Source organism: Astatotilapia calliptera, chromosome 7 (genome assembly GCF_900246225.1).
Source record: "Astatotilapia calliptera chromosome 7, fAstCal1.2, whole genome shotgun sequence".
Lineage (NCBI taxonomy): Eukaryota > Metazoa > Chordata > Actinopteri > Cichliformes > Cichlidae > Astatotilapia > Astatotilapia calliptera.
In genome coordinates this window covers 7,820,868-7,834,876 of record NC_039308.1, presented here as the reverse complement: position 1 = coordinate 7,834,876, position 14,009 = coordinate 7,820,868, and the positions used below count along the sequence as shown (strand labels likewise).

The following is a 14,009-nucleotide window of genomic DNA, read 5'->3' as shown; positions in this document are numbered from 1 at the left end:
CTGATTGGTTTAAAGATAGCGGCAGAAAGACGATTGGACTAGAATCTAGTCCAATCGTCTTTCTGACTAGTTCTAGTCACTAGAACAATGGTAAATGGCCTGTATTTATACAGTGTGTGATGTGTGTGTGAATGGGTGGATGACTGGATATGTAAAGCGCTTTGGGGTTCTTAGGGACTAGTAAAGCGCTGTATAAATACAGGCCATTTACCATTTAGAACAATGACATCAGCATTGCTTTTCACAGCATGGGGAAAGTGGAAGTGTTGAAAAGCAAAGACTAGCAGACAGTGTGATTACAGATGTATTGAACGTGCACATTAAGCTTAGGAATGCATTACTTTAACTTGAGTCTTAAAGGTTCATAGGCTCATAATAACATATACAGATATTAAGGCATTTTATCTTACTGATGTTTCAGTTTTCTGAAATTACTGACCAGGGTTACCTGAGATAGCTAACGTTAATACATGACTTCAACTGATATCTATACCTGCAACGTAGACATCAACTGTGTGATGCTATCATGTCAACATGGACTAAAATCTCTGAGGATTGCTTCCAGCATGTTCAGTCTATGATGAAGAGTTAAGGCTGCTCTCCAGGCAAAATGTGGTCCAAACTGGTACTAGCACGCTGCATCTGTAAAGTATACTAATGTTGTGGCCAGCTTCAGCTGGAGGTGATTTTACCTGTTCTGTACAATACTGTGCAGCAAAAGTCTTAAGCCACCCCCTATTTCTTTACATTTTGATAGAACGGTGGGAAATAGCTGCAGCAATTTATTGAAATGAGTAAATATATGTGGATATATATTAAATAGGGGGAAAAACAGAGTTTTTAGAATTCCGATGTGCTTGAAAATCAATATTTAGTATGATCATCTTTTTTTCAATTCTCTCTGCATGGCACATCAAAATCTGACAGTACTTTTCTGTGTTCAAAATTCTATTAATTTTGACAAAATCTCCAACACCACCGGTTGATATGAAGCCCAAAGAGGCTGAAAGAGTCTCCACTGTGTTATACAGAGTACTCAGTGTTATACCTCTCTCCTGACCTTCATACATAATCTGTATGTATTATTGTTAGGTCTGCTCTGAGCACCTTGAGGCAACTGTTGTTGTGATTTGGCACTGTATAAATAAAATTAAAATTTAATTGAATAATAATTCAGATTATTATTCCTATTCAAGACCTATTACAACTGATTTTCAGTCCAGTTCTTGTGTAATGTCAGATATGCAATAGCTCAGCCTTTACTCCCCATTTCCCTTTCTTAAAAATTGCTCTTTGATAGCCGCCCTTCCATTGAAACCATTTCTAATAAGACTTCAGTAAACAGCAGATGGATTAGCAGAAGTGCCAGAAGGATCTAAAATGTCCTGTATCTGGTCAATGCTGTAATCTTTCCTATTTATTAATGTTATAACTTAAAGGTATTGTCCATCTGCTGCGTCCTTTTCTCCTATAAATTTTTTTAAAGAGACACTGCACACCACATCAACATATGCAAGGGTTTAGGCTAATCACACTCTGGGAATCATCTTGTTGGTGCAAAAATACTATTGTATGCCATATCAATCTGTTATTGTTGGCATGTTTTTGTATATTCAACTAAAGAAATTGCAACAAATTATGTGTTTTGTGACAAGCTGCTGTATAAACCCCAAAGACACAGTTTAGAATGGATTCTTTGCAACTTTTGGTCCATTCTTTCAGTTATGTGTCTTTTTAACTAAGAATGATCCATAGGTCAGTGTTAAGTGGCTTAACAAACAAAATAGAATTTTTCAAAAAATTTCTCATTAGCACTTTAAATAATTACAAGTAAACCTGTCTCCTTGGAAGTGTGGGTTAGGAGTAGTGAGGAGTGGCTTAAGACTTTTGCAGAGTATTATACAGTAATGTTTTCCACATTGATTTGTACTGTAATGTATTCTACTGTTATTAATGCATCATTCATGATAACATGTTAGAAAACTTTTAACTGTAACAACTTACAATATATTCTATATATACAGAATATAATATATACTGATATATATTTTGTAACAAATGTATTAAAGTGTTTTTATTAAATCTCAATAGTAATAAGCTGATAAAAGTGTGAATTTTATTAATAATTTCATTTATGTTAATTATTTGTAAAACTTATTTATGTGCTTATGTCATGGGTATGGGTCTTGAGCCAGTGCTTTATGTTTAGAGTGTTGAATCTTGTAAATTATTCATTGTTTTGAGTTCTCTGTTTGTCTGGCTTCCTGTTTTATTTTGATAGTCCCTCATCTCTTGTGCATTTGGTTCACTTTGCTTCCCTTGCCTCCTTATGTTTAATTTGTTCCTGCTGTGTTCCCCAGATGTCTCCACTCTCCTAATCTTCCTCTTGTGTATATATTGGTCGTGTCCAAATTCATGGGCTGCATCCTCCTGAGGCCGTATTTGTAGACCGATTACGTCACAGCGACGCGCCGAAGGCAGTCCAAATTCGTAGACTCCTCCGAATGCAGCCGACAAATGCGTCCTCCTTTTCCCTGAATTTGAAGGATGAAGGATGGGTGTGTCAGGTGTGTCCTTCGTGGCCTACTATATCCCAGAATTCTGGAGTTTGGCTGGGCCAAACAATGGCGGCCACTACTAAGTTTTAAAATTACTCTTACTAATCTTTCTGGGTCACAAAATAAACTTTTGACATATTTTCAGGCGAGAAAGTAGCTGTGTAAACATCAAATATCTGCTCGGTTTATCAAGATATCACATATTTGCAAAAGTGCTTCGACGTTTTCGGAGACGTCTGCTACCCACCAGCTCGATAGCTAGTCGGGAGCTCGAGGGTCACTGAAGCCGCCGAGAACGGCAAAACTCCCGGCACATCATTTTCAGATCACCGCGGACTTTCGCTACTCAAGGTTAAACGTAATATATAATTCACTTAGACAACCTAAAAATGTTATTGTTGGGCTTTTTTCAGTGTTTTGTTTGTTCGTGAGTCAATCGGTTTGGCTGAGATTAAAGTTATTAGATTAGATTAGATAAAATAAAACTTTATTAATCCCCCGGGGGGGGTTCCTCCTTGGTTTTTACACAGCTGAATAAACATCAAACAGAAAACTGATTAAACAGAAGTATGAGACGGTCGAGAATTTATGCCAGTGTCCCGTTATATTTTAGATAGCATTGAGCAGACGGCCGAGTTTATTAAAATCCACTGAGACAGCGGTGACGCTAATCAGAAGGCTAGACCTTCCAATTTCCCCAGCCGTTTACTTCCGGCCTACCCGACCTTCTGAGGACCCGGCCCACGTAGACCGCGAAGGCTGGGTCCTCAGGAGGATGCAGCCCATGAATTTGGACACGACCATTGTCTCAGTCTTCCCTTGTCTCCTGCTCCTCTACTCTCATGGTTCTAAGGTTCCATGTTCCCAGTTCCTGGTTCCCACTGTTTCTCAGTTTAGGTTTTCTGTTTTAGTTCCTTGTTACGTTTTCTTACATTTTCTTATTTTTGTGTTATTAGATTATCTTAATAAGCCTTTATGAATATGGATAAAGGGATTAACAATGCCTATCCCAATGCAAACTCATATATAAGAATGCTACTATAGGTTAATCAATCAATTATTGAGGCTTTATTTACTAGTAATGTATTAATAAAACATTATTAAGCAATTTTGAGTGATATTTCCGTTTCAATAAAGTGTTAAATAATGGACTTAATTGGTAGCAAGCTATAATTTATGCATGAATACATTCTATGAACCTTGCATTAATAATGATTTAGTCAATCATTTTTTTTATTTAACACCAATTAATAAAGAAAACTATCTATCTATCTATCTATCTATCTATCTATCTATCTATCTATCTATATATATATCTATATATATATATATCTATATATATATATATATATATATATATATATATATATATATATATATATATATATATATATATATATATATACATTGGTGAAAACAATGGTCCACTGCATACATTTTTCCATAAATAGCAAAACAGAAAATATTAAAAATTATAATAAAGAGGTCATAATTACAGTCCTTCCCTTCTAAAGCATGTCTAATTAAAAACTGTTGATGTATGTAAATCAAACAGACTAAAAACTTAAATACATTAATAAGTTCCTAATTACTCAGGAAACGTCAGTGTTGTTTTAATGCATTGGCTCCATATACTTTCATACATCATCTTGTATACAGCTGGATAATCCGTAAGTATCATATACATCACACTCATTTTCAGTTATCTGTCTTTTTACTGTGTAAATGGAAATAATACGGTTATAATATCTTGAAGAGAAGAATAGAATATGAAACCTACAAAGCAAAATGTAATAAGCCTTAATAGTATTTTCTCAGCTTAAGGCAAGAGTCGATACTTGATCTGCCTAATGAACCCAGACCACAGCTAGTTTAGTGAATTTTTCCTCTCCCCATTTTTTAAAGACACCATTTGATATTTTGGGCTTTCTTGTTTCACTTATGGCAGTATAATTGATATAAATAGTGTCAACAGTATTTCCATTGGTTGCTTTAAGAGTAAAGTTGAGAGTAGTCCTCTGTACCCACCCACAAATGATTATTTTGTCTGTCCCTGAGTTTTAATTTAACATTCCTCTGGTTGTTTCACTACTACTCTTCCTGTGTATATCAGAGAGCCTTATGTGTTAATCTTACATATTATACAAGCTATGAAGCTCTAGCTTCATTAGCATATTTGACATGAGAATAAAAAAAAAAAAACAATTCCTCGCAACCGCTACCATCTCCTCCACCACCACATGATTACGCAGCCAGTCAGTGTTGAATCTAGTCTTTCTTAGCTCAACATTTGTACAGAATTCATGTTACTACCATACTTGATGTGATTTAAATTTGGCAGAAGAGGACAAATATAGAAACATTAGCTGGAAATTGTCTTTCAAGATAGCAATTAAAAATAATTATGCAAATATGGTCGGAATGTATAACAACAGTAAGACTTATGCAACCTTGTAAAAGTTTTCATTTAATTAAAAAAACACCTCTGAAATAAACGGTATGGAGTAGAAAGTGCAATGTTTGGACTTTGAGGCAGAAGCAGAAAGCCATATAACACGGACATACTAATTTCTACTCATAAATGCATCTTTTGCGGGGGGTTCCCCATGCCCCATCTCTGAACACGCCCATAATCCCTTTACAAAATTGTAATAAAATGATTATGTTTATTGATTATTACTTTCTTAGGTTTTGTGATAAACTGAGGGACTCCTCACCGAATCCCAAAAATAGATCCACACTGCGCCCTTACTGAGTTCCAAGTGCAGTAATGTCATTGTATGCTGCAGGCTTCTCTTCGCTTTATGATGTATTAAGTGTAATCAAATTTTGCGCTCCTCCGCACTCTTGGGTCAGCTCACTATCGGCTTTTGATTTTTCTTTCTTTCTTTTCCTTTTTTCTCTCTCTCTCCGGAGAGACACGTCATATAGTGAGCTCACATTACTGTTTCGTGTGGTATTTAAAGAGTGCGTCCTCATTGCTTGGCAGAGCGGAGAGCCCACTGACATCCGAGCCGGGAGCGTGCGTGTGTGTACCGGCCTGCAATTGAAGCACTCCGCCGTCCGGAGGTCTAAGGTGGGCGGAGACTTGAGATCGAGGTCCTCCTGTGTGCAGATAGAGACACACCGTACATTTGTGAGACGGCACCCGCACACCGGTCCGAGGAGGAAACATCATGGCAACGACTACTTGCACACGTTTTACAGATGAATACCAGCTGTACGAGGAGCTTGGCAAGTAAGCCGCTGTTATATTAATTATCCAGAGTCTCCTGCATGCAGCCTGACCCCGTCCTGTAACCGTACAGAGCATGAGGAATCAAGGTCTGCACATCTGCGGTGATGATTGCAGCTCCATCCTTCCAAAACAAACGCACGCTGGTCTGGAGCAACTAAAATTAGCTCTAAACCTAAATCCTCAGTGCAGGGCGTATTTTGTGGACTTCTTGAAATGCATGAGCCAACCAGTGATGGTGTTTAAGATTGTCAGATTCTGTGTGAAGAAATACTTTAAGGGCACCCCCGCCCCAGGCTAATTAGGGACAAAGCGGTCTAATATGAGGGACAGATTGGAATCATCATCAGCTGTCTTTAATCACAGTGGCAGAAAGCTCAACAGAGATGTCAAAGAATAATGCTGCTACTGCCCTTGATCTACTGCAAATCTAATGAGGTGTGTCTTGTGATTAATAAGGAAAAAAGATGAGGGAGTGAGGATGTGTGGCCCTTAATAGGATGCAGACAAATTGAAACTGAAGAGGCTATGGGTGCCCCAGTGGGTAGAGGCAAAGTGGACTCAATGTCTCTGTCAGGTTGTGCGTGGGTAGAAAGGATCTCTCTGCAATGTTTGCCTCACAGGAACATTTATTCAATAGCCAGGCACAGTGAGAAAAAAAGCTTATTGTGATTGCTGTGGTTGGTTACAGTATGAGCATTTTATGTTTATTTTAAGTTCAGTTGTTTTTTGGTGATCTTTTGTGTGTGTGTGTGTGTGTGTGTGTGCGTGAAGTGATAACTTAAAGACAATAGTCACACCAGCAGCAGCTGCCCTTGCTGATAATAGAGGCTTTATTTTGCTTGTGTTGTCATGTCTGCTGTGTTCCAGGTTTATGAATTTGGTTTTGAATGTGCGATGCAGATGTAAAAACAAGATTTGCTGATGAGTATTCCCTGACTCACACCAAGTGACCTTGGTCACCCAATCAACCCCAACTCTGGTATAAGTAAAGGTACTGCATTGAATACTCAATGACCAGACAAATATGTATTTAGAGTAAAAGTATTGAATGCAGTCAGTGACATAAGGCTTATTTCTAAGTAGCATATTGGATTAAAGCTAACAATGAATTTGATTTTCAGTGCTAATTATTTTTAGGTGTTTTGCAGTTAAGTACAGTTCTGATGTACTTAAATATTATCCAGCATTTCTTTTGAAGCCTTTAACAACTATAAAATATAACCATGGCTAAAATGTGATTTTGGAGGTTGGATAACCCTAAATTCAGACACAGGCACATTTGAACCCTTGGATATAATGCATTATTATGCTGTAATTAAAACTCACCAATGTTAGGACTATACGGTACAGTCACGAGTCATCCCTTATGTCTTTATATTTAGCTTGAAAGGAGCCAGCCTCGGAAGCACTAGTTCTCTACATATTTTGAAGCTCTTTCAGACTTTTTCTTTTGGACATTGGCTGCTTTTTTACCGAATTTTAGTTCAGTCCTTGTACCTGATCCTTTTCAGAAAATGATTCTTTTGTTTGTGAAACCACTTGACACTAATACATTATGAATTCAAGTATAAAAAGGCAGACAAGATTAACCAGAGTGTCATCTACATAACAGAAACTTAAACAAAGAACCAATTTTAAATGGAATCTTAGGCACTTTATTGCTAGGAGCCTGTTGCAAAAGCATAGTTCAAGTTTCTTTAGTTGAATCTATGGAAAATATCACAGCAGAGTAAGTAGGTATGGAGTAAGAAAAGTGGCAGGCTTAAAAACACTACCTACAGCAGATGAACAGTGTCTGAAAATCATGTCCTTAAGAAATACAAAAACCAGCAATGACACATCAGACAGCTGTTACAGATTTGCCAGCTGCACGTCCATGATGCTAATCCCCCATTTCTCCACTTCCCAAAAAGTGCTATACTGGATTGAGATCTGGTGACTATGGAGATCATTTGAGTACAGTGAACTCATTGTTATCTTGAAGAAACCAGTTTGAGATGATTTGAACTTTGTGGGGAAGATAAATGAGGCTACAAAAGAGAGAGCATATTTCTGCCATATTGGCTTAAAATTCTTCTCCTCGCGTATGAGGTCTTGAATAATCAGGCTCCATCTTATCCAAATATAGCACATCCCCCAAAGACTGCTGGCTTACACATGGTTCCCAGGGTATTTAAAAGTAGAATGAGAGGCCTTGAGCTTTTAGGCCCTTCTTGTGTGGAACCAGTTCCCAGTTTGGATTTGGGAGACAGTTTTAAAATTAGACCTAAAACTTATTATAACTTATTAAAACTTATTTTTGATCAAATTTATAGTCAGGACTAGATCAGGTGACCCTGAATCCTCCCATACTTATGCATGAATAGGTCTAGGCTGCTCGATGCTTCCCATGATGCATTGAGGGTTTCTTGTTCACTCACTTTCTTCATTCACTGTGTGTTTACACACCACTCTGCATTTAGTCATTAGTTATTATTAATCTCTGCTCTATTAACCACTGTCACCAACCACTGTCACCAATTGTTTGGTCAAAGGGGGTCATCTGATTATTGAGGTTTTCCCTGTATTAGTGTAGGGTCTTTACCTCACATTATCAAGTGCCTTGAGATGACTGCTGCTGTGATTTGGTGGTATATAAATAAAGTTGAATTGAAAAAAGTGGTTCAGTAATACACTAATGCTTTAATAGTGTAAGAAATTTTTTAGCACTAATTAAATATTATTTCAATTTTTTATTTTTACTATAATTAAATTTTTACTTAAATTCATCTGATACATACAGTCTGTGATTCCATGTTTAACTTTAATTGTCAGGCCATTGTGATGCCCCTAATGTATATGCAGTAATTCAAAGAATTCCAAGCCAGTAACATTTACATTACCGTGTTTCTCAATGACTATCAAGTTCTTCTCCTGAAAAGCTGGTTTTGTTCTATGCCAAATGCATCTACTGTGGCCAAACAACCCAACATGAGTGACTATGAATGGCTAATTTTGCATATTTGTAGATTACAAGATGCCAATAATTTTTAGAGCTGCATTTATTGGAAATGGACTTTAGTTTTGGCAAATTAGCAGCTTGCTTCATGTGTAAACAAACTGTAGACTCCAGTATCCAAACACTGTAGAAATTAGCATTATTAATGACCAAAATTGTTAACCCCATGTCAATTTCTTGATTACCACATGGAATTTCCAGGAAGATTGCCATTATGTTATTATTATATGAAGGAATAGACTTACTACTAAAAGTTTTCTATCTGGCTATATGACATCCATTTTTATTATATGACAAAAGGGAAAAGATAGCAGATTAGGTAAGAGACCTTACACTCACATTAATCCAGGTTTTAGACCCAGATCCAGCACTCCAGCTGATTCCCACCTGCCCTGCAGATAACCTGTCATGTTTAAGCTCTGCTGCCTTTCCCACCAACCAGCGGGATGTCAGCAAGTGTCATGCTTAGTCACCCTGTCTCCCCATAATATATTCATGTTGGAGAGCTTGTGAGATGCATGGGCTCTGAGGGGAGTGTGAGTGTTTCATTGCATAACAATACTGAGGTGAGATAAAATTAGCTCTGAGAAATGACAGAGGAGGTTATTTCTGTTGGTCTCTATTGAGTTTGAAGAGCAAATGTGGCCCCCAAAAACTCTAAAATGCACACACTTAGGGTACTTCAAATTGATGGCTTTTCTTTCCTGTTTGATGCCGCTGAAATTACTGGAATTATTCAAGTTGTAAAGGAGACACGACTGTAAATAATAATAGAAACAAACCCAAAGTTATTGTGTATAAATGCTGTAACCACAAGATACACTGTTGTTCCATTTGGGAATATGTCTAGATTCTCAATGGTGTAGATCATGTTTTAGCTTCACTAAAAGGTGTTTTACGTCTAAAACAGTGGGTAGTATGGTTAGTAGCTCTGTGGGTGAGCAGACAACCATATGCTAGATGGTCAGAGAACAGTGGACGGGGTTCGAGTCTAACCTGTGGCCATTTGTACTTTGTCACTCCTTTCCTGTCAATTGTCAGCTTTGCCATCAAATGAAGGCTAATACAATCTTTAAAAACAAAGGGTTAACTTATGAGAAGGTAAAATGTCAAAAACAATGAGAAGTACATTTGCCTTCATTATACATTATTTCCTTAGGGATTAATAAAGTATTCTGCTGAGCCCTTTTGGTCTGTCTGTCTGTCTGTTTGACAGTGCAGTGACAGACAGACAGACAGACAGACAATATAAGAGCCCTTACTTTTTAAGAGTTGTTGAGGCTAGGTTAAGAAGAGAGAGGTGACAATGAATGAGTAGCAGTATGAAGAAGTCTGAAGTGGCAGAGATGTGTGTGAGGATGGTGTAAGACATGTATGAGGACAGTGAGTGATCTTTGGAATATGTAGGTAGAAAAGAGCATGGAGAGGTGGAGATATGCACTGGAAAGAAGAGGAATGAAAGTCAATAGAATCAAAAAGGAATACAGGTGACAGGTAACAGTGAAGACGAAGATGTAGAGATAGTGAATGTAGATGGAAAAGAGGACCAAAGAGAATTATGAATGTGGAAGACATCCAGAAGGTAGATGTAACAGAAGAGAATGCAAGGACGAGTGGATGATGGCGGAAAATGATCTGCTGTGCTGACCATTAAAGGGAGTAGCCGAAAGAAGAAGAACACATTTTGAGTGTTGGTGCTGGAGTAGCACCAACACTGAAAAAGAAGCCTATCAATCCTGAACATAATGATATTTCATGCCAGTGTCATTGTAGTAGACCATATTAGAACTTGCCTTAATCAGCCAGGCTATCCTAAGCCTAGGCTTAATTTCCACACTGGATGTTATGTGATCTGATGATAGAATGTGTAAAGTATAAAAAACGGACACGTCTTCTGGGTCTGAAAAGTGAAGCCGGTGTGAAAATGTCATAAATCTCCATTGTTTCCAATGGCCAGCAGGGAAGGAGGCTCCTCTGTTTGCAAAAAGAACCTATGTTATATAGAAGTCTATGCGAAAACTGCTTACTATATTTAGGCCCTCACTAAACACTTACCTGATCAGTTTATGTTGTCAGTCACTATAAGTTAAAATATTTTTACAGCACTGTGCTCTTATTGTAATTTATTATGCTCCTGTTTAGCAAATAAAGCAATAAAGGAGAGTATACTTCAGAGAGGGCCTATGTTGTTATCCACAGTAGATACTAAATAATAGTACCGTGTCCCTTGGTTCCGCAGTCAGATCCATTACCTGCTAATTACAGAAAAATCTAAGTAATATAAATTTGAAGCACTTAATTGGGTAAGAGAGGAACTAATCTAGAATAGTTAAGAGAAAACATGAAATATACTCTTGGGGTGGCTGTAGCTCAGGTGGTAGAGGAGATCATCTACTGATCGGAAGGTTGGTGGTTTGATTCTTGGCTTCCCCTAGTCTGCATGCCAAATATCCTTGGGCAAGATACTAACCCCAAATTGCTCTCCGATGCATCCATCGGAGTGCGAATGCGTGTGAATGTTAGCTATAAAGCACTTAAAAAAAATGTGCTTGTGTGAATGGGTGAATGCACAAGTTGTGTAAAGCACTTTGAGTGCTCAGATGAGTAGAAAAGCGCTTTATATAAGAACCAGTCCATTACTATACTCCCTGTGTGAGGAGATAGTGATGTTTTTAATGATTTGTGGTTGACCATTGACCAGGACACCCAACCGAATGTGATCAAAATATGAGACCTAAATAAAATTTAGGCTTGTGATTTTAATTTATTCTCTTCTCAACATATTCACAATTTGTTTTTGGAAAAGAATAGCCCCTGGTGTTGATGAGGTCCGCCCCGAGTTCCTGAAGGCTCTGGACGTTGTAGGGCTGTCCTGGTTGACACGCCTCTGCAATGTTGCGTGGAGATCAGGGGCAGTACCTGTGGACTGGCAGACCGGGGTGGTGGTCCCCATCTTTAAGAAAGGGGACCGGAGGATGTGTTCCAACTACAGGGGGATCACACTCCTCAGCCTCCCTGGGAAAGTCTATGCCAGGGTGCTGGAAAGGAGAGTTTGTCCGTTAGTCGAACCTCGGATACAGGAGGAACAATGCGGTTTTCGTCCTGGTCGCGGAACACTGGACCAGCTCTTTATCCTCTCCAGGATACTTGAGGGTGCATGGGAGTTTGCCCAACCAGTCTACATGTGTTTTGTGGACTTGGAGAAGGCATTCGACCGTGTCCCTCGGGGTGTCCTGTGGGAGGTGTTGCGGGAATATGGGGTGTCTGGCCCATTGCTACGGGCCATTCGGTCCCTATACAACCGTTGCAAGAGCTTGGTTCGCATTGCCGGCAATAAGTCGGACTCGTTCCCGGTGGGTGATGGGCTCCGCCAGGGCTGCCCTTTGTCTCCGGTTCTGTTCATAATTTTTATGGACAGGATTTCTAGGCGCAGCCAAGTGGCGGAGGGCTTTCGCTTTGGTGGCCTCAGAATCTCATCTCTGATTTTTGCAGATGATGTGGTTCTGTTGGCTTCATCGGGTGAGGGCCTCCAGCTCGCACTGGAACGGTTCGCAGCCGAGTGTGAAGCAGCGGGAATGAGGATCAGCACCTCCAAATCTGAGGCCATGGTTCTCAGACGGAAAAGGGTGGAGTGCCCACTCCGGGTCGGGGATGAGTTCCTGCCCCAAGTGGAGGAGTTCAAGTATCTCGGGGTCTTGTTCGCGAGTGATGGGAGAAGGGAGCCGGAGATCGACAGACGGATTGGGGCTGCAGCTGCAGTAATGCGGACGCTGCACCGGTCCGTCGTGGTGAAGAGGGAGCTGAGTGTAAAAGCGAAGCTCTCAATTTACCGGTCGATCTACGTCCCTACCCTCACCTATGGCCACGAGCTGTGGGTAGTGACCGAAAGAACGAGATCGCGGATACAAGTGGCAGAAATGAGCTTCCTCCGAAGGGTGGCTGGCCTCTCCCTTAGAGATAGGGTGAGAAGTTCGGCCATCCGGGAGGGGCTCAGAGTAGAGCAGCTGCTGCTCCACATCGAAAGGAGCCAGCTGAGGTGGTTCGGGCATCTGACAAGGATGCCCCCTGGGCGCCTCTTGGGTGAGGTGTTCCAGGCATGTCCCACCGGGAGGAGGCCCTGGGGCAGACCCAGGACACGCTGGAGAGATTATATCTCTCGGCTGGCCTGGGAACGCCTTGGTATTCCCCCGGATAAGCTGGAGGAGGTGGCTGGGGAGAGGGAGGTCTGGGCCTCTTTGCTTAGGCTGCTGCCCCCGCGACCTGGCCCCGGATAAAGCGGATGAAGATGGATGGATGGATGGATGGAATAGATAAACAAATAGAGCTGCAACAAAGGCTACATTGTATAGGGTTTGATTGTATAACTAATTTCACTCTATCTAATAGATACATTTCTTGGATTAAAAAAGTGCTTAAACTAATCTGACATCAAATTAAAATTAGTAATTAAAAGTGAGTTACTACTGCAGGAAAAGGCATCTTTGCACTGTTTCTCTTGGACACAACGTTTATGTCTTAAATAATGCTTTTATGTGGCTGTGGTTGGATTTAGGAATAGGTTAGGTAATAGTGCTCACTGAGATACATGGTTATGTCGGAAATGATGGGTGGTTTGTATGCTTGCCTAACAGCAAGAATGTCCAGGATTCAAATCTACCATCTGAGGCCTTTCTGTAAGTTTGCACGTCCTTCCTGTGTCTGCATGGCATCAGGTTAACACAGCTGTGATTGATTTTCTACCTTTCTGCTTCAGTACCTAAAACCTTTGGATAATACTCTGTATTAGATTAGACAGAAAAGAGTCCAGAATGACAGTGAGGTCAGCTGGACAGCTATGATGTCGCTATTGATGCTGACCAAGCTTATACAGCAGCCTCTCACCCCCTGTTTCCTGTCTTTTTTTTTTCCCCAGGGGGGCCTTTTCAGTGGTGCGTCGCTGTGTCAAACTTTGTACAGGCCAAGAGTATGCAGCCAAAATCATCAATACCAAAAAGCTCTCGGCCAGAGGTGAGAGTGAAAAACAAAGCAATCAAATACTCTCTGCATTTTCAGGAATTTGAAGAAGCAGAGACATCATGTCATCATCATGTGTATGTCCCAGATTTGAAAGGCTCACATTAGCATATTTTAGCGCTTGTTTGATTCCAGAGTGTGAAGCCTTCACGTCTGTTTCTCGGAGAGAGGCAGATGATAGGCTCAGTCATAATCCACAGCA

At 39.9% G+C, this 14,009-nt stretch overlaps 1 protein-coding gene across 3 annotated transcripts in view; it reads left to right on the top strand.

Annotated features, from left to right (window-relative positions):
* The first annotated feature begins 5,495 nt into the window (after nucleotides 1–5,495).
* Nucleotides 5,496–14,009, top strand: part of camk2b2 (calcium/calmodulin-dependent protein kinase (CaM kinase) II beta 2) — a 64,544-nt gene continuing 56,030 nt past the window's right edge. For 2 of the 3 annotated variants that reach the window (XM_026172810.1, XM_026172808.1), the window contains exons 1-2: nucleotides 5,496–5,796; nucleotides 13,707–13,801. In XM_026172810.1, the coding sequence (XP_026028595.1) occupies nucleotides 5,735–5,796; nucleotides 13,707–13,801 (157 nt within the window). In that variant the 5' untranslated portion in view covers nucleotides 5,496–5,734. The remainder of the gene's footprint in view (nucleotides 5,797–13,706; nucleotides 13,802–14,009) is intronic. The other variant, XM_026172809.1, reaches the window with a different exon arrangement.